Source organism: Rhea pennata, chromosome 15, assembly GCF_028389875.1.
Source record: "Rhea pennata isolate bPtePen1 chromosome 15, bPtePen1.pri, whole genome shotgun sequence".
Taxonomy (NCBI): domain Eukaryota; kingdom Metazoa; phylum Chordata; class Aves; order Rheiformes; family Rheidae; genus Rhea; species Rhea pennata.
In genome coordinates, this window is record NC_084677.1 from 3,730,951 (window position 1) to 3,756,552 (window position 25,602).

General features: G+C 49.9%; 1 protein-coding gene across 8 annotated transcripts; it reads left to right on the top strand.

Annotated features, from left to right (window-relative positions):
• The first annotated feature begins 469 nt into the window (after positions 1 to 469).
• CFAP70 (cilia and flagella associated protein 70) lies at positions 470 to 25,595 on the top strand. Of its 8 annotated transcripts, none has more exons than XM_062588784.1 (29): positions 472 to 750; positions 1,065 to 1,203; positions 3,169 to 3,355; positions 3,709 to 3,807; positions 4,049 to 4,128; positions 5,147 to 5,323; positions 5,732 to 5,914; positions 6,128 to 6,222; positions 7,279 to 7,378; positions 8,333 to 8,467; positions 10,081 to 10,248; positions 11,010 to 11,090; positions 11,554 to 11,645; positions 13,840 to 13,887; positions 14,313 to 14,373; positions 15,464 to 15,655; positions 16,339 to 16,470; positions 17,158 to 17,283; positions 17,853 to 17,986; positions 18,085 to 18,200; positions 18,343 to 18,534; positions 19,479 to 19,610; positions 20,793 to 20,863; positions 21,615 to 21,767; positions 22,487 to 22,648; positions 23,091 to 23,180; positions 24,347 to 24,448; positions 24,777 to 24,824; positions 25,243 to 25,595. In XM_062588784.1, the coding sequence occupies exons 2-29, from the start codon at positions 1,069 to 1,071 to the stop codon at positions 25,321 to 25,323; spliced, it is 3,372 nt and encodes a 1,123-aa protein (XP_062444768.1). In that variant the 5' UTR covers positions 472 to 750; positions 1,065 to 1,068; the 3' UTR covers positions 25,324 to 25,595. The 8 variants fall into 8 exon arrangements, with proteins under 8 accessions (XP_062444773.1, XP_062444774.1, XP_062444768.1 ...); XM_062588786.1 differs by having other exon boundaries at positions 25,247 to 25,335; XM_062588787.1 differs by lacking the exon at positions 19,479 to 19,610.
• The last annotated feature ends 7 nt before the right edge of the window (positions 25,596 to 25,602 follow it).

The following is a 25,602-nucleotide window of genomic DNA, read 5'->3' on the forward strand; positions in this document are numbered from 1 at the left end:
AGGGTGCTGTGGGCACAGCGATGCTCTGGGGAATGGGGGGCTGTGGGAATCGGGGTGCTCTGGACACTGGGGTGCTGTAGGTGCTAGGGGCCATGGGAATGAGGGTGCTATGGGCACTGGGGTGCTCTGGGGAATGGGGGGCTGTGGGAACTAGGGTGCTATGGGCACTGTGGGCTGCTACAGGTGCTGGGGGGGGCATGAGACCGAAGGTGCCATGGCACCGGGGTGCTGCAGGTGCTGGGGTGCCATGGGCACTGTGGGGTGCTGCAGGGGCTGTGGGGCCATGAGACCTGTGCTGTGATGGGCACTGGGGTGCTGTGGGCACTGAGGGAATTGGGGTGCAATAGGCACTGGGGTGCTCTGGGGGGTGGGGGGATGGGAGAACTGGGGTGCGATGGGCACTGGGGTGCCGTGGCGCCGGGGTGCCAGCCACTTGCCATCTCCCAAGCCCCTGCCCGAGCCTGGCTGCTTTGCCCGGTCTCTCCCTGCGCCCCCGGCGGGAGCCCTTGCCCCCGAGCGGGGCCTCCGCTCCCAGGAGCGCGGGGCGCGGGGCCGCGGGGCTCCCCGCGGCGCCCCCCGCAGCCTGCCGAGGGCCGCCCACACCCAACATGGCGGCACCAGCGTCGCGGGCGCCCCTCAACCGCACGTGACCCCAGCTGTAGGATTTCGCGAGGGTGGCGGCTCTCGCGAGAGGAGCCGGGTCGCCGTGGTAACGGGACGCGGCGGCGGCGGGCCCGGCCCGGCGCGCAGGTAGGCCGCGGGTTCGCGCCCCGCCGCCGGCGGGACAACCCCCCCCCCCCCACCCAACACATAGTCCCCGCACCTGCCCCGCCTCATCGCCAGCCCGGCAGCGCCACGGCCCTGGGCCCCGCGGAGGGGCTGCGGGGCTGCGGCTGGCGCCCCTCGGCGCTGGGGGTTGCCGCGGCCGTGGGTCGGGTTGCCTGGGGGAGCGGGCTGCTCCCAGAGGAGGCAAAGGCCTCGCGCGCGGCCTGCTGCTGGACGCGGCCCCGGTGAGCCCGGGCTGCAGCGGTTCGCCGCTTCCCTCCTCCCTCTTTCCCCCGCAGAGCCATGGCGGTGCCGGCGGGGCCGCCCAGCAGAAAGGGATCCTGCGCCGCGCCGCCTGCGGCAGCCGCGCCGCTCCTCGGCGAGCCGCCAGCGCCCAGCAAAGCCGTGCGGGTCGCCGTGTGGAAGGCCCGGGGCCTGGTAAAGCTCCGCGTCCGCGGCGGCTTTCGGAAGCGACGCCGGAGCGGTTCCCTGTGCCGCGGTCCCGTTACGTGGGTGTCCGGCCGCGGGCAGAGCAGCGCGAGGGAGCGCGGGGGCTGGCTGCTCCCCACGGAGGCTCCCGCGCCCGGAGCAGAGGCTCCTCAGCCTCCCGGGGCGCCGCGTTGCCGAGGCTCTCTGCCTTCCTCGCCTTGCGGGGTGGCACTGGCAGCTTTTTAGAGCAAAGCACAGCAAAAGTGTGTATCAGCGAGACAGATGCCTCTAAAAAGAGCTGTCACTGTCCTTGGCTACAGAGTCAGCTTTCCATCCTAGCTACGGCAGTTTAAATTGTATTGAAATCTGTAGGATGGCTCCCGTTTTAGAAAGGCAGCAGTTGCAGTGCAGCCCCGATGTAAGAGTAAGGGCACAGATCAAAACCTGACCATGGCGATTTCCGTGCGCGGCATGATTCGCCCCGCTGTCCTTAAAGCCTTCTGGAGGAACTGGCTTTTAGGAGGGAATGCAGAGGAGAAGCTTCGCTACTGCTGCAAACAGAAAAATGCAAATCTCTGCTTCTGCTCTGGCAGCAGTCAAAAAAGCAAACCAAAACCCATCTGTCTGTTTTTTTGAGATTTGTACATTGTAGTATTTGAGTGCCTCTCACACTGAGAGATTCAGCAAACAGCACCTTAGTCGAGAAGTAGAAGGCAATGGGAGGGAAAACGGTACTGAAAATAGTAGACCAGTGGTCTGATTGCATCTGGAATAGTGCATGTGGTTCTGGTTACTCCATCTTAGGAGTAACTTTTTGCTATAGCAAAAAGAAAGAGGTTTACAAAGTCTAATAAAAAGAACAGCAGCATGAAAAAAAAAATCCAAATACAGGAAGTGTGGGAATCCATATGGTTAGAGGAGATTGCGAGAAGGATGAGAGAGGAATATAGAATAAAGAAGGTAACAGAAAAAGGTTAATTGAATTCCTCTATTTAGCTGTTCATGTAATATATGCTCAAGGAGACAGTGAAAAAGGCTAAAAATTAAAACCAAGTGAATGAAATCTCATTTTGTGCAAAAGCCTATATGGAAATCTTTACCCCAGTGAAATGGAGATGAGAAACTCAGGGATAGACCCAGGCATCTCTGTGGCTCAGGATTAAAGAACAGCTTGGCGTGGGTATGACGATCCTTGTGTTCAGGTTTGGGGTATTGACCTCTCTACCCTGGATGGAGAGAGACAGCTGTGTCTCTTCTGCAGGGACACTCTCTCGTCCATAACTGCTTTTTTTGCAGCACTTCTAGCAGCACTGTGGAAGTGCCTGGTGCAGCCCACTTGGAAAGGGCTGCCGGGTTGTGTGGACTCCAGGCATGACATGCTGGGCTGGCACCATTCCTATTCACCTATGTTTAAGATTTTCCTCAGAGACATTTGAACCCCCTCATCTCTATTTAAACAAGTGATATGAAATTTAAAAGCAAATTCTGGAGTTCTCCAAAGTACTTGCTGGAACTCCTACTTGATTTCAGGGCATTCTGCAGCCACGCCATGTACAAAAGTGTCCTGTGAGCTCAGGCATGCAGCTCAGGAGCTAACTGAGGGGACTACAAAAATCTCAACCTTCCTGGAAGCACTCTATAATTTTATTTGCTTTCGATATATCTTTTGAAGCCTTTCCTCAGGTGGAGTCCAGACCTCACCTTCCCCCTTGCCTATTCCAGCAGCAGGTATTAATAACCCCTTGGGCATCACAGGGTAGTGGAGCAGAAATTTTCCTTTCTAAAGATAGGGAGTGGTGAGGTCTCAACAAGGCCAAGCTTTGTTCCTCTTCTCCATTCTTGTAGTGAACAGCCAAAGAACCTGATGTACTCTGTCCAAGGCCCATAACCGAGCTGCCCCCCAAAGACAACTTTGATCATGGGCGTTTTCTGCAGAGCCAGCTGCTTAATGTGCTGTCTGTCTGTGTTTGACAGAAAGGGAGCAAGAGTGACACACCAGTCACTGTGGTGCACGCAGAGTTCAATGGCATGATCTTGGGAGAGTCCTCCAAGGTCGATGTCTTGCCAAATGGGACAGCAGAGTACAATTTCACAACCAGCTTTGAATACAGCCGTGACGGGCCCAACTCCTTGGACAGCATTGCGCAAAGCCCCGTGCTCTGTAAGTACCTGACACTGACTCTCACTCCTCGGAGGGCTGGAGGTGGGTGCTCCCAGTGGCTCCGCTCTGCCTGCCTGCCGCAGGAGTTGTTCGTTCAAGAGTAGCTCTTAAGCAGCAGCAGTGTGGGGGTCTCCATACCTCTGTTCTCACCTCTGCTGGCTAGAAGAACCTCCTTTCATGTTGGCCCATGCCCCTGAGCTTTGCTCCTCCTGTCAGCCGTGGGGGATGAAGTAAGAGGGCTTGCCAGAGCTGACCCAGACCCTTTGCAGCCCGTATCTGATCTCACTGCTCTTAACTGCTGATCTGAAGCTGACTGAGCAACTCTGCCAGCTCCTGTCTATTTTTCTCCCTAGTGACAGTGACAGAAGTGTTGCCAAGGGAGAAGAGACAGAAGGAGGAGAAGACTGTGCCTCTTGGCCAAGCTGTGGTGGACCTTCTACCTCTGCTGCAAGGTACAGCATAGACTTCTAGAGCCTCCATGGTCACTTCTTACTCTCCTGCATCTTTTGATCCTTGCTTATTGATGCCTCACTATAACTTTCCTTCTGTTGACAAAATGGGCTTCGTACTATCTTTAGAAAGCTGGCTCTTGGGAGAGTGGGGGTGACACCAGCAGCTCAGCTTCAGGAATTAGGCCATGATTTCTCTACAAAGGGTCTCATTTTATGCTGTTCTCATTCCTTTTCTTCCCAGGACAGTGTTCATTTAAGGTGTTAGCTCCTTTGTATGCAGTGCCTACCTCTCCATTAGAGAACGTTCCTCCAGAGGCCAAGGTATGTGGAATTTGGAAGCGTTCCACCACTCATTCATCTCTGTGCTGCTTTTTAATGGGAAGGTGAGCATGACTCAGCCAGCTAGCACATCGCATATGTGTTACGGCCCTATATATTAAAAGCTTGGGGGCCCTTCTGACTCCCATTGACGTCTGTCCCAGGTTGCTTATGATAGCTGAGGTAGAGCCAAGAAATGCTAATGTGTGCAGCTCCCAAACTGCCTTAGAAAGAACATTAGAGATGCAAAGTATAGTGCTGAAAAATCAGTAAAAGGCAAAGGCAGGATTGCCTGCCCAACTTCATTAGTCTTCCCTTCTGTGGATGAAATGTCTCAGACATGTCTCCATTATTATACAATTTCTTACTGCTTTTCTTGCAAGGTCCTCACTCATTCAGCAAGTTGAAAAGCGCCCAGTGAATGAAGTATGAGGCTGGGAAAATGTGTCTAATTTTGCTCCGGATTTCGCATGCGGTAGCACTGCAAGTGGATTGGATTGTGGATATTGCTTTGACTTTTCTGCATTTAAGAAGTGTTACATAATAAGTGAGGAATGGGCCTACCCACTAAGGAGGGAAGATGATAAATGCCGAATAGCTGCTTTTTCACTGCAAGCCATCTATCCATCCAGAGTTGGGGTGGGTAATTAAAGACTGCGCACGATGTGTGGAGAAAGGGCAGAGCTGAAGTGCACCCCTAGCCTCGGTATGCTCTGCATCGTGAGAGCGTTGTCTTCCATCCCTGATGTTCTTTTACCGTGGTTCATTTCATTGGATCCTACTTATAAATATCCCATGCCCTGAGCAGGTTCTGCTTTAAACAAACAAGCATCACAATTCAGACATATGACAAATTGATCATAAGATTCCTTTCCTGTGCTAGTCTATTTTCTTTTATATCTGAAGTGATGAATAAGATAATATTGTGCATTCTGGCCTTGGTTTTCTACTTACTTCTCCCTCAGGAGCAGGAGAATTATAATTGCCTGGCTATTGCCTCTAGTCTATCCTTGTCTCACAGTGTGGCCTTGAAGTGACTGTGTGTGTCCAAGAGCCCCTGCTTTCTGCAACTCAGCTTTCAAATGGTAATCTCCTGAGTGTCACCTTGGAGGCAGCTTATTCTGTCCCCGAAGCATTTGTTCCCACTGGACCCCTGCAAAACTACATGGCTTGCCTGCAAGTACCAGCAGTTGGGGAGGTAAGAATCGATCCAGGCCTGGTAGAGTAGGTCTTCACTGCTATGAAGCAACTTGTTATCCCACACCTTGCACCGTGGAATGAGTGACTAGGTCCATGGGGCTGTACAGCTGCTCCTATGCATGTGCTACAGCAGTGTTGTGATTGCTCACAGTCTTTGCGGTGTGATGTGTTTCTTTAACGAAAATGAAGGTCTGTGCATCTGTGTGGCAAGATTTGGATTGAAACTGGTAGGATTTTTTCATGTGGATATTTGTTTTTTTCACTCGCTTCTCTGTGTGCATGTGGTGGAGTGTCCTTTTAAAGCCAGGCCCCTGCTCTGCTGCTTTACTTTGTTGAACCCAGTTGAGAACACCTGATATTTACTCCTGCTGGGAGTGAAAGTCCTTTTGCTCTCATGCCCTTCTAGAGAGAATTCCTCTTGGTCTTCAAGAATGGTGTCCTAAAGCTTGGTGGTGAAAAAGAACCATTACCCCGGCCCAAAAAATGGCCACTTGGTAACATCATGGCCCCTGGTGCTCTGAACATACCCAACTCCTTCATCGTTGGTGGCCCCTATGAAAATGAGGATGGAGAGCTCAACAAAAGAGAGGTGAGAAAGGACTGACAGGGTCATGGTTGGCTCTTAATGCTAGTGGGCTGTGGTGCTGCAGGGCAGCTGCTACCTTGCTCTGCTGGGATGTCCTGTGTATAGTAGTTGGATGCCTCTCTGACTGACCCAGATTCTCTCCTGGGGAAAACCTGGGAGGTGGCGATTTGGGCCCAGATTGCTCTCCTGGCTCTGACCACGTGCTATTTTTCACAGGACAGAGAGTTCAGGGTCCAGTCAGAAAGCATAAAGAAGAGAATTGTATGGGACATGGAAAGACGTTGCTTCCTAGATCCTGCTGCAGTACTTGTGTAAGAAAGCTGAAATCCTCCCTTCCAACACTGAGCAGTAGGGAAAAGCCACTCTAGAATTCACTTAGTCTGGTGACTTGTCTTTCGCAATGTGCTAATGTTCTCAGACCTCTTACATGGTCAAACTGTGTCTCTGCCTTGTCTCCAGTTATCTGCTGGCTGAAGGTGTTTATGTGAGCAAAAGAGCAGCTAACTGCCTTTAATTGCTGGCAGCATCTCACTTCTGCCACACTGGGAGATGATCTTCATGACTGGTCTTGTTCCTTCCCATGACCTTTTCAGGGCTGTAACGTAAAGGTTTTAAGGAAGGTGCAGCAGGGGTATTGTCAGCAGACGTGGAGTAGGGTGGCCCCAAAGAGCTCTCCTCTTAGCTGCCAATTGAGTTTTGCTAAATTCTTGTTATATTAAAACCCTCTCACTCTCTCATTTGATTTTTTTTATTGGATAAGCTTTACCTATTATGTCTCCAGATAGTCTCAAGATCAGGATAAATATCCCATTTCTCATGGAAGCCTGCTATGTTCTTGGCCTCAGCCACATCTTGTGGCCATGACTTTCACAGCCAAATTACTTCTCATGTGTGGAAATATTCCCTCCTCTCTGATTTGATTTTTTTCCCTACACGTTTGTCAGCCTGCTTGCCAGTTTCAGAGTTACTAGGCACATTGAATGGGAGCTCAGAGTCTGCTTTTTCTGTGTAATTCAAGTTTTATACCAATGTTAATCATGTTCCTTTTTATTTCCTTCATTTCTGAAGTAACCAGGAAATGGAGAAGATCCAGCGTGTTGCTCTCACCATTGTTTTATAGCTATTATTGCCATAAATGTACATGGCACTGGATGGAGGGGAAAATGTGCAAGACAGGGGCCCTGCCACAAAGTACGGATGTTCAGAGGCCCAAGGGTGCTTGCGCTGCCACATGGGAGCGAGCGAGAGTGAGCACCAGCGTGGGCGCTTTGGGGCTGCACGGATCCGTACGAAGGGCGATGTGGCTAGGGAGGGAAAGCTCCTTTGCTTGGTTTCTGCAACTCCTCACTGTCCTCCCTTGTGCTCAGCCTGCAGAAGCGCATTGCAGAGTGCCGCTACTGGCCTGTGGAGGTCTGCAGGATGCCTGTGGTCTCTTCCAGTAAGGGGAAGACCAGCAAAACTGACAAGGTGAGAATGGGGAGTGATGTGTTGTTCTGGCTAGCAGAGAAGCATTGTGTTATCATGCATTTTCCCTTTAATGTCTTTATCATACCAAAGCCAGCCTTGAACCAGCCAAAGGGAGTCAGAGGGCTAGTGGCTTCATTAAGGGAGTAAGCAACTTATAGAGCTGTTAAATAAACAAAGATTTTTTTTTCTTATAGCATACAGATCTCTTGCTGATGGTCTGAAGTAGCGTAGTGAAAAGGGGTCAGGGAGGAGACACTTTTGGAGAATATGGAGTAATTCACTGAGGTTATCCAAAGGGGTTTTTGAGCATCTTGAAGAAATTCATGCCCTCTTTCTTTAGGTGTGAATAAGTTATGCTCTTGCACTTAAACTAGGGTGCTTCAATAAAGAAACAGCTCCTTAACTAATGGTTTCAGTCCTCGTGACTGATCATGGGAGAGCTCCTACTCTATTCCAGCACAAAGTCACCCAAGTTAGTCTAAATCCCATTTGGCACTCACTGATGCCAGGATTTTGCCGTATACGTGTCTGAGCTCCTTCTCCCTTACCCTCACCAGTCCAGTGTTAGCCCAGACTCTCAGACATCAGTAGGTACCTGATTTCCATCAGACCTGAAATGCTCACAATTCTGGTAGGGTTGCTTGGTTTTCTAATCGAAAAGTCAATAATTTAGCAGCTGTATGTTGAAAAGACCATCCTGGGTTATGGCACAGTGTGGGCATTACTAAGAAAAGCTGCTCTGCAGAGATTGGAATAAAATTGGGATTCTGCATATAGAGTGACTAGAGTTTTTTCTTCCAGGCTGTCTCGGCTCTGTGCCAGCGACCTAGAGCCCTGGCTCATCAGGTGCATCAGTTTGCTGTGTGGCCTTTACTTAATGGGATCAGTGACCTTGTTTGCTTCAAGAGAATAACAGTCAGATCAGTAACTCTGTCCCTTGCTCTGTGTTTCCAGGGAGATGACGACGGACAGATTTTCTTCCATGGTGTGGCATATGTCAACATGGTGCCTTTGCTGTACCCCGGTGTGAAGCAGATACGAGGGGCTTTTCGTGTCTTTGCCTATAAAGACAGCGAGGTGTTTGAGAAGGTGAGCGCAGGCCAGCCTCCACACTACTTCTGCAGCCTGGAGTTGGGCGTAGGCGGCCTGGCCAGTGTGCAGGGAGCAGGGGCAGTGTGGGCAGTGCACTTCTCAGCGACTGGCTCTGAGACTTCACTGTCCTTCCAGTGATGGAGAGAAATTATAACACGAGTTTTTAGGTGCAGTTTTCTCAAAGGCAGGGTATTTCCAAGTAGAAGGTGTGAGTGAGCAGGTTTGGGGGCTGAGGGAGGCTCTGAGTCTGACTCTGCTCCTTTCTCTGGCAGCAGCTGAGCAGGGAGAGTGGTAAGAAAGATTCTCACTCCCCATTCGTTTGCATGGGCAAATGAGCTGTGCTGCTGAGAAAAACAAACGGTGTACACTGTCTCCAAAATGATAGTGTTACCCCAGGCAACAACCAAAAAAGCTGCCACTGGAGCTCTTTCCACTGCGGCTCATGGAGGTTTATTTGTCTTTTCACTTTTCTCCCCTCCATGTTGCCAAAATGGGTTACTCTGTTTTCCCACAGTACTCCTGGAACAGATCCGAGCATGTTTCAGGAGGGCAGATACACAGCCTGGTTTTACTGTCCACTTTACCCTCTGGGCTGCTGTCCAGTCCACAGGAGCTGGGTGAATTACAGCCCTTTTCCTCACACCCATGCCACTGCTGGCTGCTGGCTCCTGGAAAGCAGGGCTGGGCACACCGCTGTGCTCTGGTCTCTGCTTCACAACATCCTGGCTGCATATAATGGCCACTTGGCTGCACGGTACTGCCTGTCCCCTCACATTTATCACAAGTGTGGTCATGCATTCTCATTTCCTGCTTTTCTGGATGCTTTGAGCTGGTCCTTGGACTCAGTCCAGCCAGTACCTGGTACAAGTGCTCCATTCTCTCTCCAGTGTCCCTTCAGTTCCTGCTAGCCCAGCTCTTACTACAGTAACAGCTGAGAGGCAGCAGCCTGTGGTGGTCAAGCGGTGCGTAAATGCACAACTTCAAAAAAGTCAGTTCCTTGCAATTCACTGATGTGCATCAGGGGAGCTGCTCCGCAAGGGAAGGTGAGCCCAGAGTCACCACAAGGCAGGCAGGGCAGTGACCTCACCAACAAGGAGTGCAGTCCCATAGTACCCCAAAAAAGAAGAGCAGAACAGAGCTGGTCAAGATAGCTAAGCTGATCTAACAGTTCAGATCATCAGGCGAGTTCATAGGGATGAGGTCGGTGCAAGATCAAGCCAGGAAATCAAGCCAGTGAGTTAGCACAAGGGAGGTACATAGTTGGCACTAACATATCTACCATGAAGCTTGGGCAAGAATTGAGGGCAAGTGCCTTGATTTAAATGCAGCTCTCGAGAGAAGCCAGAGAATTCACCACTGAGGCTTTCTCATGCAGTTCTTTTCATAGCAGTCTAATCTGAGGTTACGCAGCTGTATGTATCAGAGCTGGCCTTGAGCACAGACAGCTAAACCCCTGTGAAGGGAGGAAGAGGATGTGGATCTTCTTAGCACATTCAGGGCCTGACAATATGTTTTGCAACTGAGAGGTTAAAGGAAAGGGGTGGGGAAGCCCAGTTTATCCCTTGATTCCCCCTGTTCCCTCCTTTTTTTTTTTTTTTTTTTTTTTTCAGACTAAAAATCAGCTCAGTGTTTTCCGGGATCTGAGGCCTCAGATCAGTCTGACCAAGGAAGGGCAATGGGCCCCAGGGATCAATTCTCCTCTTTCCAGAGCTGCTCCCAGTAGGATCCAGAGGGAGGATAAAGAAAAAATCACCAGAGATAAGGAATCCAACAGGAAGGTAAGGTCTAGAGAGGCATACTACATCAATTTCTACATCAGAGATAGGTGAGGAATGCAGAAAGCAGGAGGCACAGGGTGTTGATGCTGTGTTGGGAGATGATCACTGCCCTGCAGTTGGTGAGGAATCCCCAGTGCATGATGTAGCAGCCAGGCCTGCTCCATGCAGGCTTGACAGTCTCTCCTCCATGCTCTGAGAGCAGCAAGGAGGGCACGTGCCTCTCTGGGGCATTCCAGCTCTAGATAGCCATGGCAGCTCCTTCTCAGAGCAGGGCTCCAGAGCCAGCTGCGCAACTGCTGCTGTCCAGAGAGGCTCATGCCGAGCACATGGAATAGGCTGCTGAGGCAACCCCAAGAGCTAGGACCACAGGAGTGAGATCCACTGGCACACAAGGCCTGTCTTTGCAGTTCAGCTGCTTTGCAAAGTTGAAATCTGTGACACTGAATGAGGTTTACAGGCCTGTTTTCTGGGGGTCAGTGTCTCAAGATAATCCCTGATTAACTATACTCTGCCTCAGCCAACTGAGAGATATTCATCATCTCGAAATTTCAGTACATGCTGCCTGAAAAAAATGTACAGCATGGCATATGGCTCAGCTGCTTCAGACCCATGACTTGTCAGTGTGTTGCACTGCAAGCACTCAGCGGTCATACAACTACTGACTTTAAAGCCATGTAATTCCACTCTAGGTCATGTCCTGAATTTGTGACGGCATGAAGTTTGTTGACTGTGAACAACAGACATCTTTTTTTCTTCAATAGCTATCCAGTGCAGTAAAAATCCTGTCATCAGATGTTCCAGTAGAAGCTGAAAATGTCACATATCTCAACCACAATGGACAGGTATTTCCAAAGATAGGGAAAGAATGCTATACCATCACTGTGTGAATGTCTCACACCTTTCACATAACTAACTTCTGCGAGAGCAAGCTGGATGAGGGACATCTTACGCAGATGCTATTCTGGAGTTCCTCCAGTGACATCTGACTGGAGTATTGGGCTAGAAGGTCACTATAAATAATCAGAGGGAAGAGTTCCTTCATATTTTGTCTTCTTCCTCAAAACATCTAGAATGCATATGCATTCTTCAAGAAGATTAACTGTTTGGCCTTTCTGATTTTTCCTAGGCTGATTTCTTGCACTGGAATTTGCTACTGTAAATTATTCTGAGGATAGATTACTAAACAAGCTGTATGCAGTTTCGAGGCGATTTGCTGAAGATCTGTAGCTGTATGCTCTGTCTTTCATCATGCCAGTAATGGCCCTAGACAGCAAGATTTTGAGAGAGCAATGTTTATCTTTACAGCAATATGTTGAAGCAGGAACATTCCTGGTGATGGAGATAAAGCTGGAGAAGGCCTTGGTACCAAAACGATTGCCAGAGGAGCTCACCAGACGGTATGTAAAGACATGCTGTAACTCTGGGGTTGACATCTCAGTTCTTCCACAGGATAAAAACGTGGCTGTACAGTGATCCACCCTCTCAAGAGACCAATTGAAGACTTGATCCAAAGCCTGCTGAAATCAAGGGGAGGATTGGGCCAGACCTATTACAGCATATGTTGGGTTTGGAAAACAGTCACATTCATTCCAGCTGGCATCTCTTAGCCATTCATCTCCAAAAGAGAGACACCAGAGCAACACAGCTTTACCCTGTGTTCCTGCCCAGGTGTTGTTTCCCATTAATCTCCACCTGCTTGCCTCTTGTGTGCAATATTCAGTTGCTTGGTCACTGTCTACCAGCATGGTAGGATTCCTGTAGCATCAAAATAGTATGGTTCAATTTTTTCCTCTTCCACAGTTTTTGTACAATTTTCTACTCATTCCTCAGCTCTTACATTAGTTTTTGCATCATTCCACTGTAGAGCTGCTGTCTCTCATCTCCATTGCTTCTAACCTTCCACTGTTTGCTCAGTTTGAGCAGTTGCTTCTGTCCACAAAGTGATGGCCTTGCTGTGTTACAGCCTAGTAAGGCCTAGCATGTATAATTTATTGAAAAGAAAAGAGAAAATACAACAAATGAATAAAATATAATGTGTATGGGCTGTATGTCTCTCAAACAGAAATATCAGCAGAAACCACACAGCAACAGCCATTCTTTGAAAGAAGAGTCTGTGTGTTGTCTTCTGTTCTGCCTGTTATCTTCTAGAAAGAGCATGTCTGAGGAAACCGAAAGCCCCCTTTAAAACAGAGCTTCTCCTGACCTTTCTTATACCATTCCTACTCTACTGCAACTTGCATGAATTAAATGTAATTCCTCCTCATCCACCTGCCATGCGCAGATGTGAGTTCTGGATACCTAGTCATTCTGAATCTTAGGAAGGGCTCTGTCTTGGGGGGCTCCAGCTGATGACACGTACATATGTTATTGCAGATATCATCAGGAGTGATTTTTCTTTTCTTCTGAAAGGACATTTAAATGCATGTCTCATTAGCAAACCACAACTCTATTTCTTGGGCTGCATTCAAAATGCTCTGTCAGCCTCTACTTGACTTTTGCTTGTTTGCTTTCCGCTAGGTTCTTGTTGTGGTTCGTTTTCTTTTTCTCACCATTAAACGAAGCTGCCCAGTTTTCATCTCTGGTAACACATAGCTGTGTTACAAACATATCAGTGATGGGCGCTGGGCGCTGTTCAAAGACTGGGTGAGGGTGGGACTGAATGGGGGAGCTGCACTCACCATTTGTTCAAGCTTTGTGGCTTCCCAGGGAGTAGTGATGGGTCTCTGCAGGGAGGTACCAGAGAGGCAGCCAGTTAGGGCCACAACACTAGATAGCACAGCACAGCCGAGTCTGGGAGAAAAGCGTGAGGACTTCTTGCTGTTCATGGTAACACTGCTTTACACAGACCAGCATCTTCTCTGGGGCATGAGATAGCCCCAGAGACTAGATGCTGAGTCAGGTGACAGGATATGTCTCATATGGGGCAAGGGACCAACAGGAGTGGCAGCAGGCACAGTGGGAGAGTGTGATGTGGCCCTTTCAAGAGAGCACAAGAGAGGGAGCTGAATCTTGTGCTCAACACTGAAACCCAATAGGTTTTTAACAATGAAGAGGTTTTGTAGCTGTGAGGAGCCACAGGGCTCCTGTGGTCCTAGAAGGGGCCACAGATCAGGACCTGGAGAAGTCAGCTGGTCAGAGGCTCTGTAACCTGGCAGAACTGTTACAGGAGTGGTTTATTTTTAGTGCAAAAGAATTTGCTTTGCTATTTGGGTAAGACCAATACAGGATATGAAACCTTCACTTGGTGGTTTGAGTAGTGTTCTAAAGATGTACGATGTTTTCAGTACCAGCAAGGAAGAAGTCTTGCTGAAGAACCCAGTGAATTTAGGCTGTTTTGAAACCAAGGATTTTCATAAAATATTAGTAAAATTACTGTAATCCTAAAGGATTTTAAGAAATGTTTGAAAGGTCATTGTAAACACAATAATGCTTCAAACAGGCATAATATAGTATAAAGGAGCCAATGCATGGCTAAGGCATAAGGTGCCACAGCTGCACTGTGGGATGTCAGGAGCTGATGGCCTGGCTAGCCTGGGGTACACAGTGATAAAATTCTTCAGAGCGTTCCTCAAGTTGATGCTTTTTTTACAGTTGTTCTGGCAGACCAAGGAGGTTGCGAGTTAAAGGAATAACGACTTGGTAAGAAGGTCTGCTTCTGTAGGATAGTGGTTTGGATTGTTAGCAATAGCACGTATTAACTCCACCTGCTGTGCTGTACCGAGTTTCTAAAGGAGTTTTTGTGTGACAGGTCAGTAAAACCTTTGAAAATAACAACTAAATAAATCTTTTCTAACCTCTTTCAAGTGTGATGATCAGCAGGGAGCGAGGCAGTTAGTTCTGCCAAGACAGTATGATGAGCTACAAGGATTGATTGTAGGTGTTCTGGGCTTTACAGCTCATTCTTGGTCTGAGATTTCACAGTTTCTCCCTTTCTTGTCCCTGCAACGTATCTTTGGATATGAAGACAGGCCTGGAGCCCTCGCACTGCAGGCTGCCTGCACCTAAGACAAGTGGGCATCACTGGCAGCATGTTATGCTGGTCTCTCCTCTCCTCTCCCTAACAGGATCAAGGAGATGATTCCCACTCGCCCTCTGCTGCCTCGCCAGACTGCAGGAGCCGAGAAGGTATGTGCCTTGTATGGCCATTCAGCCACCCCATTCTGCCCTCATCTCTCTCACACAAGAGAGCTTCATTTTCAGGCTGACCCCTGAACAACACATGTTTGGGATTTGCAGAGGAAACACATGGAGAAGAAGCCTTTTGAATGTGTTATCTTCACAGTATCTCGCCTTTGAAAACCATTGGTGGGCTGTGGGCAGGGGTAACACAGCCCACATCTCTTCCATACAAGAGGAAGAGATCTAGGAGAGGCAGAGAAGAGAGGAGCAGTTTCGGGGTCTTTGGAAGAGAGTTGGATGCTGGAGAAAGAGGCTACCAGATTCCTGTACTTACCCCTGGACAGTCCCAACCCTTTCTCTTCTCAAGCTCACCCACATGCTTCTCCAGACCCAGACAAACATAAGCAGAGTCAGTCCTTGGCCTCCCTTAAATAACCAAGAATTTTTGAGGGCTTTTGTGTGTGTGACATACCGACTCCAGAAAATGGCCTGAGAGCACTGGCTCATTTTCTGTAGGCACGGAGCAGCTATCAAAGGAGAATGTCCTTGGATGGCCCCGGCCAATGGTCAGTTCAGAACAGCGGCAGGAGAAAAAGCAGTACTTAGATAATTGACCTCAGTGCTGCTGCAGAATTGATTTGCACTGGACTGTCTGGAGCGTGTAGAGTGATACATTTTGATCCTTGCAGACCATGGAAGCTTCTGCTACTGAGATGATGGAGATTACAGACTGCTGAACAGTGCTGGCCCATGGTTTAAAGGGCTCCCAGCAAATGAGATATATTTTACTTACAGCCAATTATGCTGTTATAAAAGAGACAACGATGACTGAAATACTGGGTTCTGATCAAAAAGTATAGCAGAAGCAAAACCTAATTATAAAGGAGCTTTCTTGTATTTGCATGTAGATATTTTCAGAGCCCTCAGGCACAGAAAGAAAAGGATGTATGACAGACTAATTGAGACTGAGTCAGGTGGAGCTTATGCAAGGTGTGGGCTCTGGCAAATAAAATACATTTCAAGGTTGATGGCGCAAGTAACTTGTGAAGTTTTCTTAATTATTTATTTATTTTTACTGTTGATTCCTGCTTTCTAGGCTGTGGAAGATTATCACAACCAGATCACAAGCATTGCTGTCACCATCCTGAGCGAATACCATGAGCTGTTTGGGAAGCAGCTACCTGACCAAGGAGCAATAAATCATCAAACCCTGGAGGAACAGAAGTGTCAACTCAACTTTGAGCTCAACAGCTCAGGAAAATATTTTGCCTTTAAGGAACAGCTAAAGGCAAGGATTTTGTGGTATTGATTTATTTCTCTACCTGTGCCTGTTCCAGCAGTTTCTCAGTGAGGAACTGCTGCTCTGTGGTGGTATGACAAGTGCCATGTTACCCCGGAATCCCTTTTAGCCATCCAGGGCTATTGCAGCTGGCATCAGTATCATCAAGTGTTGCTCTAACAGGGCAAGGGCTGGGCTGCTTTGACCATGGACCAAGAGAACCTTTCCTGTCCATGGAGGAAGGCTCCCAGTCACCTGCACTTGCCCTGTGGCTGTAGCCTAAGCAAGGCAAGGCTGACTGCTCTTCCACGCAGGCAATCCTCTTCTGGCAGTCTCACTCTCCAGGCCTCCCAGGTGGATGAAGGCAGAGGCCACCTCTCTCAGCCAGTTAGCCTTGGCCCGTGCTCTGTCTGGATGCCCTGTCTCTGTGCCGAGGCAGCCAGTCTTGCCCAGGGAGGACAGCCTACCTCACATGTTGTCCCTCAAAGGAGCACGTGTAGGGCTGAGAGGCGGGAAGGGAATTCACTTCTGTTTGCTTTTCTTTCATCACTGCTGGGCTGGATGTCGTCCTTAGAGCTAGGCTGGAGCTTCAGGCTAAATCTGTGTGTTCTGGCTCTTTATTATGATGATTACAGAGCTGGTGGAGGAGGTAGGGGAGACCTGCCTTGTCCAACAGTCGCATGTCTCTGCAGTATGTGGTGGTGAAGATCGTGAGGGAGAAGTACCTGAAAACAACAGCATTCGAGTCCCTGGAGCAGTTCCAGGCATTTCTCAGTGAACTCTATGTGTATCTTGTGGATCAGATGCATATTGCCTTGAACCAGGTAGGCAGAAATCTTGACATGTGTCCAATAAGCTGGGATGGGTGACCTGGGACATAATGGCTTCATTGTGGTGCCAGAGCTTGACACTGCTTCTGGTGAAGGCAGCAGGACTTTTGCCTTCAAGACAGAAGCAAGGTTATGCTTTCATATGCTGCAGTTATCACATGGGGGCCCTGAGCTACTCCCAGAGGCCCATATTTAAGCGGCTGGATTTGGTGTATCCTGTTGCTATAAAATCCAGATGCAGGTTATGTGTGAGGTGCCACTAGTGAAAGCTGCTGTACCTGGCTGTCACAGTGAGAGTGTCTGGGTCCCTGCTATCTGGCACAATCACCCAGGCAGAGCACAGACCTCCTAGAGTGAATTGGGTCACCAGTAAGTGACACCACAAAGGAAGTTTGAAATGGTTTTGGTCTAGAGATGTTTTTACTTGTCACAACTGCACATAATGGGTATGCCCCTTCCCTGTGTGATGGGGGTACCTGGGAATAACACAGGTTCACAAGACTGAAGGGCTGTGTCCCACCACCATCAGCAGTTGGGACAGCTTGTCTTTCCAACCTACCCAGCCTGGGGACACCAGAACATTCTCTGCACAGTGCAGGATTGGGGGCTGCTGCTGTAGCATGATCACATTAACCTTCCTCACCTTCCCCAGGGCTAACTCACTTTCTCACCCCTTACAAGGTACTGTCCGAGGAAGCTGCTGCTCCTACCCCTCCGTCCTGCACGACTGACGAGCAGCTCCGGCTCTTTGCTCACGAAGCTGAAGTCAGCAAGGACTACAAACTGGCATCTCTTTACTACCAGCAGGTGAAGCAGCCCCTACTTTTTCCTGCCTGTCTCCCACATGCCTGGGCTGGCAGCAAGCACGCCACCACAGCGGCTATGGGGCCCCTGTTCCTGACAGCTTAGGTGCTCACCAGCCAACTGTGTAAGAAAGAGGTGAACATGACCAGGATACTCAGAGTCAGTGTGAGGGATTTACTAGGCAAATGTTGCTCTCTGGAGGACTGAGACAGAGGCTGGCCAGGTCACTGAAGACTTCAGCCTCAAGGCCAGTGGAACTGGGATAAGCTGGTCCAGAAGGCATGCTGGGTGAGCACGGGGGACGCTGGGCCCTCTAACAAGAGGCTACGAGGAGATCAACTGAAGCTGAAGGACAGTGTTAGGTGAAGGAGGCTTAGAGAAAAGATGGGCATGATTCCAGTTAAGAGAAACCCTAGCACATGATAGACAAGGGCTTGATTGTTGCTAAACACAACCAGGATAGTCAGAGGAAAGCAACAGTTGTTCCAGAACTGCTTCCTCAGTCTGTTATATGTGCTTACGGAGTGTGATTTTGGGGAGTCCCCACTCCAGCAATGATCTCTTGGGTTCAGAGGGTAGCTCGGGACCAGCACAACATTCAGTACTGGCTGGACTATGGAGCGTTCTACCTCTTGCTTGATGAAACAATCAAAGCCCAGGAATGCTTCCGGGAGGCTCTTCGCCTGGACCCACATCACATGCAAAGGTACTGGGTGTTCCTGGTGCGTGAGAGCGAGGGTGAGGGATGTCCCCTACGTCACTGGCTGAGGCCTGTAAAGCTAACCTATTTGACCTTGTCTCCAGCTTGCTGCTCTGTGGGATTGTAGCAGTCATGCTGCAGCATTATGAAGAGGCAGAGATTTTCTTTGAGGATGCCAGCTGCTTGGAGCCATCCAGTGTTGTAGTCTGGACTCTTTTGGGTACAAAAGCAAGCCAGCCTCTGTGACCCAGGCACTCCTGAAGAGCTGAGCATTGCTCACTCCCCTGCTCCTCTTTCCCCTGCTCTAATCTGAGGGATAAGGAAATGATTTCTGGTCATATTACTCTTTCTTTCTCCCATAGGCCTCTTTTATGAGCTGCAAAATAATAATATTCGAGCAGAAATGGCCTTCCGTGAGGCTAACAAGCTACTGCAGGCACAGCTTGCCATGGAGAGGAGCGTCCCTGAGGCTCCTGAAGGAGAAGGAAGGAAAAAGCAAATTTCTGCTGAGTGTGGGAGGCCTCTCAATCCATGCCCAGGAGCATCCCTGCCAGGTAATCTCTAGCAAAACCAGCAGGTAGCCTGGTAGTGGCAAGGAGGGGGCTCAGAGCAGTGTGGGAAGTGGTAAACAGTGGGACCTAGAAGGAGAAGTACAAAGGGAAAAGGAAGAAGACGTGGACCAAGAGCTAGAATAGCCTACCATGAACCGTAGTTACCAGAAGCAGAGAACAGCAGCAAGTGTGCTGTTTTAAATGATGAAGTGCTCTGAAAGCAGCATACAATGCCTTGTCTTACCCAGAGCCGAGGAGAGGAACCAGTCTTTGCTTTTTACAGTTTTGGCCCAGCCCAGTGCTGCTGCTACACTAGTGTGTAGACAGCAGCCAGGGCGACCAGAAGAAACAAGCTTCCTTTTTGAGGTTTTGGAAGGGCAGAGCTGTCGTTGTGACAGTTGTACTTTGTGGTCATTCAGGTTTAGCTTTAATAAAAGCTGCTGCTTTGAGTTCCCAACATAGCTTGGACTGCTTAACCTATTCGAAATGGGCAAAACAGCAGCTCAGTGGTGGCCCTGAACTGAAGGGCTTTTTTGGAGCCTCTCCGAGCTCAGACTTACCTTGAGCCAGGACTTTATGTCCCAAGTCCTAAATATTTGGCCAGGCTGTGGGAAATACCAGCTGGTTTTATTTTTAACACTACCACCACTCAAAGCAAAGTGCCTCAGGCAGGCAGGCCTACAATGTCATATGCCTTTTTTGGCCTGTTGCATGTATAAGGAAAGGGATGTTGTCTTACTTATAACTGTTCCTAGCTTCACACATTCTCTTGTACTCAAAACTCCATCCCCATGGCTTATGTCCTGCAAAGTCTTTTCACCCCAGCCCTGGAAACCTGATGGTTCTTTCCTGTTTCCTCTCTCTCCCCATTTCTGTGGGATATTGCTTCAAACTGGCCAGTTTATGGCAAACTCTGCACCCAACGTTCATTGCTGGTTTTGTTCCAGAGGAGGCTGAAGACAGTGCAGCCAGCAGGCTGCCAGAGGCAGTGGAGGCTGCCCTAACCTGCATGGTGCCTGAAGAGGATGCTACTGCTCAGCAGAACAGGAGGCCTAAGAACAAGGAGGCAGCCCCGAGAGGTTAGGGCGTGGGGGTCTGGTAAAGAAGGGACAAGATCTCAGTGCTGGGAGAGGCCCTTCTGCAATCAGTGGGAGCACAGAACTGTGGCAGTCCTGATGCCAAGGCATCAAGTTTTATTCTCTCTCTCTTTCTCTGTCTTGGGAATCTTCAGCAAAGTGGGTTTATCCCAATTTTCAGAGCAATACGGTGAACAGCCAGTGGGTAAACACAGCTCCGAGGGGCTGGAGCAAAGGAAGGATGTCTGGGTTTTCTCTAACAGGTTTCAATTCACTTAAAAGTTAAGGAAGATCACCTTTTTTTCCCCCTCTGTGTCTCCTCCTGCTTGCAATCCTGTATTTTTCCCCTCTGGCGTCATGTGGTGCAGTCCCATTCCTCCACAGGATAGGCATCGCATCAGGGAACGCAGGAGCCCCCTTCCCGCACAGCGAGGGCGCTGGACGGTGCCGGCCCCCGTGCAGGGCTGCCTCCAGCTGGCCTGCCCTCAGAGCTGCCCAGCTCTCCTTTGGGAGCTGTGCGGCTGCAGTAGCTGGTGTGGTGCTCCAGCTGGTCTGCCCCCGCTGGAGCTCCCCCCCAGGAGGTGACTCATGCACACCTTCAACAGGCAGTTAGAGCTCACCTCTGAAGCTATGTAGACTTCATCATGCGGTTCCCTCCTACCTCCTTTCAGCCTTCTTTTGTCTTCTCTTCACATGCCATGGCACTCAGCTGCCTTCATCTACTGCTCTGCTGTCTCTCTCCCGAAATGCCAGCTCTTCAACTGTCCCCACTGATCTCCTTTGATCATATGCTAAGTGATCTGCCTCCTCTCCAGCTCTGCACCCCATGGATGGCAAAGAGATGGCAGTACTGGGTGCTCCAGGCTTTGCTGGATTGGGTTGGGCAGGCAGGGGCCTCACTGCAGTTAACTCTAACGAGTTTCAATTATAAAATCCTATGTTTTCTTCCTCTGTTTGGCCTATAAAATTAGCAAGTTGAGAATGTAGTTTCCTCTCACCTCTCTTACAAAAACTTAAGCTCTTCAGAACTAAATGGTGAATTAATCTCTGCTTTAGCCCCCTCTGCCACTTCCTGGGTTTTACACTGTGATGCTGAAATTCCTCTGCCTCCCAGGGTCTCCTACCCTGCTCTTATTTCAGAAACAGAGACCAGTTGGAGACTTATGGAGACACCTTTTCTTGCAGGACTTAGCCAACCTCCCTGCACTATTTTTATGAAGACAGTGGACTTCCTGATTAAAGTCAATGCCATCCAGGTCAGCTCAAAAGGGAGTGGAGGAGAGGGAGGGGAGGCTGGGTTTCCTTCCCTGGTTTATTACAAAAGAGCTGATACAAGCTCGAAAACCCCCTCTATTTGGCATGGAAAACAAGCTGTGCCCACAGCAGATGCCAAGTGCAAGGGGGAGCAAAAGCACCACTAGCAAGTAATACAAAACCGTGGCTAGGAAGAGTATTCAGATCAAAATGCTCCCTGGGGATTCAGTTATCCCAGGGAGGCAAAGTTCGTGCCTCCACTCAGTACTGCTTGCTGTGGAGGGAGCAACCAAGCTGCAGAAGGTTCTGGCAGATGTGCTCTTTCCTATCTTCATCTGCCTTTGGAGATGAGATGCATTATTGTGATGCTTCCCATACACCAGTACTCCTTTCTTGACACTTCTGTATGCCAGAGCAATTTTTAAATCATCGGTGGGCTGTCCCTTTCCTACACGGTGATCTCTGGGGGATTTCTCTGACTGCCACATTATGCTGTCTTATGCTTGGTTTTACAAGGCAGGGAGAGCTGCTCAAAGCAACACATAACTAAAAGCAATGGGAGGTAAATTTCTGAAGGAGATAAAAAAAATCTCCTGCCTGTTTCCTGTTCATGGAAGTCAAACAGGTGCAAGGCAGTGTTCCTGAAGTGTATGCTGCAGGTCACCATCTGCAGCAGTGAGTGCTGGCTCCAGGCCTGCTGCAGAGGGGCCAGCAGCAGAGCAGCGCGCTCCTGAAGGTGCCTTCTCTCCTCAGTTTGTTCACATGGCACTTGCCCACGAGCTGCTGAGTCTTCAGGGAGGTGCCAGCTGTGACTACTACCTGGTGCTGGCCCAGACTTACTTGTTGAAGGAAGACTTCTCCAAATCCGAAGAATGTCTCCGCGAGGCCATTAGACTTGACTACATGGTAATTCCCTGTCTTAACATGGTGCAGTAAGGTGTCTTAAAGTAGGAGATTGGTCAAACACTGTGGCAAACTCTGCCTGTACTGTTTCTGCATGTGAACTTAAGAGCCCATGCTTCATTTCCACTTGAGCAAACTTTCATGTTAGTCTGCAGCAGTTTCTCTAGGGGAGGACAATTGTAGCTGATGAACCACATCAGGATGTGGTCTGCAGCACTGCCTTCCTCATTACAGTGTTTGCATTTCTGCACAGAGATAGAGCATCTGAATGTGGACTCCTCTCAGTGCATCAGCTGCCTTTCTACTCCCTCTGTACATGCATTTCCTAATCCTCCTTCCCTGTGTTGGTGAGTCAGCCTCGCTTTCATGAGAAGCAGAGTTGCTATTCAGTAGAAATGGAAGTCAACTTTTTGAGATTGTCAGGTTGAACGGAATTCACAGAGGGCTGCAGAACTGATGTCTCTGAGTGCTGTCTGCACAGTAATGACACCTAGCGAGCCTGCACGGGTGAGGACACCACGCAGGGAAAGCCAGAGGAAGCCTCGGGAGCTGATGCTATGCAGATAGCCCTCCAACATTTTTATTCTGTACATAAAATTTGCTCCTCTGTAGTCAAATACCTGTCAGCTCTTCCTTTCTGTTAATTACAGAGGTCCCTGCCCTCCTCCTAGATCTTTCTCCCTCCTGTTTCTCACCCACATCTCCTGGCTTTGTGTGCACAGAATCCAAATGTCTGGGCTCAGAAAGGCCACCTGTGCTACCTGAAGGGAGACCTTGCAGAGGCAAAGGAGTGCTATGAGCGAACTGTCAGTTTTGTGGTGGATGCTGCAGAGATGCACTTTGTCTATCTGCGCTTGGGCTCCATCTACTTGGAAGAGAAAGAGGTGAGGAGCCAGCCAGAGTGGAAGAGGGGGCTTTTCCACAAAGCAAATAGCTATAGATTCCAGATCCCAGGTACAAAATGCCATTATGAGTAGGAACAGCTAAGGTCTAACAACATACAAAGCCTCCTGGAGCACTAAGCTCCTCAGAGCATGACCATTTTCCTTTGTGCCAAGCTCTAAACAGTCTCATTGTCTCAGGGTGCTAGTGTAGTACGTCATTATCATCATTGTACAAGCGAGGAGTTTTTAAATAATTTTATCAGTTGTTGCCAACATAGAGCCGCTGCTCTGGGGGCAGCGGGCAGGGTCTCAGCTCCCCAACAGCGGGGGAACAGCTTTCCCCAGTGTCCGAGCCCCACTGGCGATGGAGCGTTCAGAGAGAAGAGGGGCTGGCTGTGGCACAGCACCTATGTTGCAAACACGCTGCTCTCTCCCCTGGCAGTACGGCATGGCGAAGCAGACATACCTGCTAGCCTGCAAGAACTCCGCATCCTGTCTCACCTGGCTGGGAGTGGGAATTGCCTGCTATAGGGTAAGTGCAAATAAGATGTAAGATCCAAAGCATTCAAGTGGTTCATGCTGTAACTAGCTCTGTGGGGGCCTGGGGTGCAGGGCTTGCTTTTGCAGGATCCCCTTTGTTAAAGAAAAGCTTAATCTGTCCGTGAATCTGAAGCTCCTTAAGGCCATCTTGTGCTGCATGCTATCACAGTCCCAAGGATGGCACCCTGGGCTCCTCACACAGGCAATGTCAGAGGACAGTCACCCTCAGCTGCCCTGAGAGCAGCAATCTTTCCCTTCCCTGGTCCCTTTGCCAGGCCTGGCAGAGCCCCCTTCCCCAGCATGTCATGGCAAGCGTTAAACCTGGGCCTGGGCTTTGCTCCGAGTGCCTGCCAGCACATGACCTGCATGTCACCACCGAGGAATTGAGCAGAATGTCAGCAGAGAGGAATCTCAGTGTGTTCCCTGCCCAAAGGTATCCAGTGCCCTGAAAAGCTGCCAAGGACACCCAGCCGCAGCCACCAGCACTGCAGCATCTCCCAGAGGGACATCTTGCAAAAGGCTCCTCCAAAGGGGTTTAGCTGTGGATAGCAAACAGGGAAGGACTCAAACTTTCCTGTTTTCCCCTTTGGCGAAATTTAGGCCCACTGGGAGGTTTCAGACTCCAGACCAGGGATGTCTGAGAGGTTGCCTGAGAACTGGATACAGCCCACAGAGCAGGCAGTCTCCAGGCACCAGCTATCCCTGCCTCCGGGGAGCCTCTGCAGCTTTGTGGGGAGAGGGATCAAGACCCGAGTGATATTTCAAAGGGCACTTGCACAGAAGCAGGTGATCAAGAGCTCCCCATTGAGCACCACAGTGCTTCCCAGAGGTGGAGGTGAAGTAGTGCTGCTTTCCTTCAGGAAAACTGATGGGAGCTGATTTGTAAGTAAAAGTAGACTCTCTCACAGAGACTGGGAATCAGTGGTAATAGGTTTGCCTTTTTGGCCAGAAAGCTGGACACTGACACTGACACTGCTCAAAATCCTTTCCTTGCATCCCTGTCATGGGCAGAGCAGCTCAGTGCCAGGAATCTTGCTAGATGCTTTTGTTGCATTGATTTATGTGGCTTTTGGAGCAGGTGCTTGATAAATTCTGAAGCTTTTTCTGTCTGTTGTTTGCTTTTTGTTCACACCTCTTCGTCTCTCTCTCTCTCTCAAGCTGGAAGAGTTGGCAGAAGCAGAGGATGCGCTTGCTGAAGCCAATGCCCTAAATAACAGCAATGCTGAAGTGTGGGCATACCTAGCCCTCGTCTGTCTGCAAGTGAGTGGCCAGCCAACTAGCTATTCCAATCTCAAGCCTCATACAGTGGGGTGGGTTTTATCGCAACTGTTCATGAGCCTGAAAAACATCTTGTAGATCTGTGGTAAAAATAGACTGAAGACTGGGTTCAGGGAAAAACAGTGAAGCACTGATAGCAAAAGAAGCACACTTCTCAGCTATTTGTCATCACCTAGCAAATGTTCCCGTCAGGCATCCTCTTTGTTGAGCTTTGTAACAATGTGTCACTTGCCGAGAACCTGTTTCCTATAATTTCCTTTCCTCACTGGCTTCTGTTGTTTTTTTTTTTTTTTTTTTTTTTTTTTTTCAGGGAGGAAGGCAGCTGGAGTCAGAGCAGTGCTACAAATACACAGTGAAGGTTAGTATCTTTGCACTCTCTTTGGATGCAGAGAGCAGGGCAGGCAGGTCAGCTTGTGGGCTGCCCAAGACGGAAGCCAGCTCCGTCTCTTTCAGTGCAGGGTTCCGAGTGTTCCTGCAGCGTGAAGCACTTGCCCTTTTAAGGTGCAAGTTTAATTGGAAAATAAGATACTTAATTAAAGCTGGCATTTCTGAGGCTCTTGCCATTGGCTCCTGCCCTCTTGTTGGTCCCTGAGCTGATTCCTCATACTGGCATTCACTGGCAGAGCATGAAAAACAGCTATTTCTGTTTCCTGCAGAGACTCTCAGCAGCATTAGTGGGTGGCCTCCCCCCAGCTCCAAATTCTAGCGAGGTATCTGTAAGTGCTTTTAGCCTTGCTGGCACAGCCGTGTCTGCCTCATCGCCCTCCTTTCCGCAGTTAGGCCTGAAGAACGACGCCTTGCTGCAAGAGATCCGGGCCGTGCAGCAGCGCGTCGGCTTCGGCGACCCGTCGTTCTGAGGCCCGGTTCAGCGGGGAGCCGCGCTGCGGCGCCCGCCTCCGCCGCAGGCCGCCCCCGAGCGCCCGCGGGCACGGGCCGAGGGGCAGGCAAGAGCCCCCCGGCGCGGCCTGCTCCCCGCTGCGCTCGCGGGGCCGCGGTGCTCCCCGACGGCTCTGCCGCGCCGGCCGGGAGCCCCCGCGCAGCCGCTTTCGCAGAGGAGCCCGGCGCGAGGCGCCGCCGCTGGCCGCGTCTGTATCAACGTTCATAAACTGCGTGTGTAAAAGCTGGGAAAGCGCAAC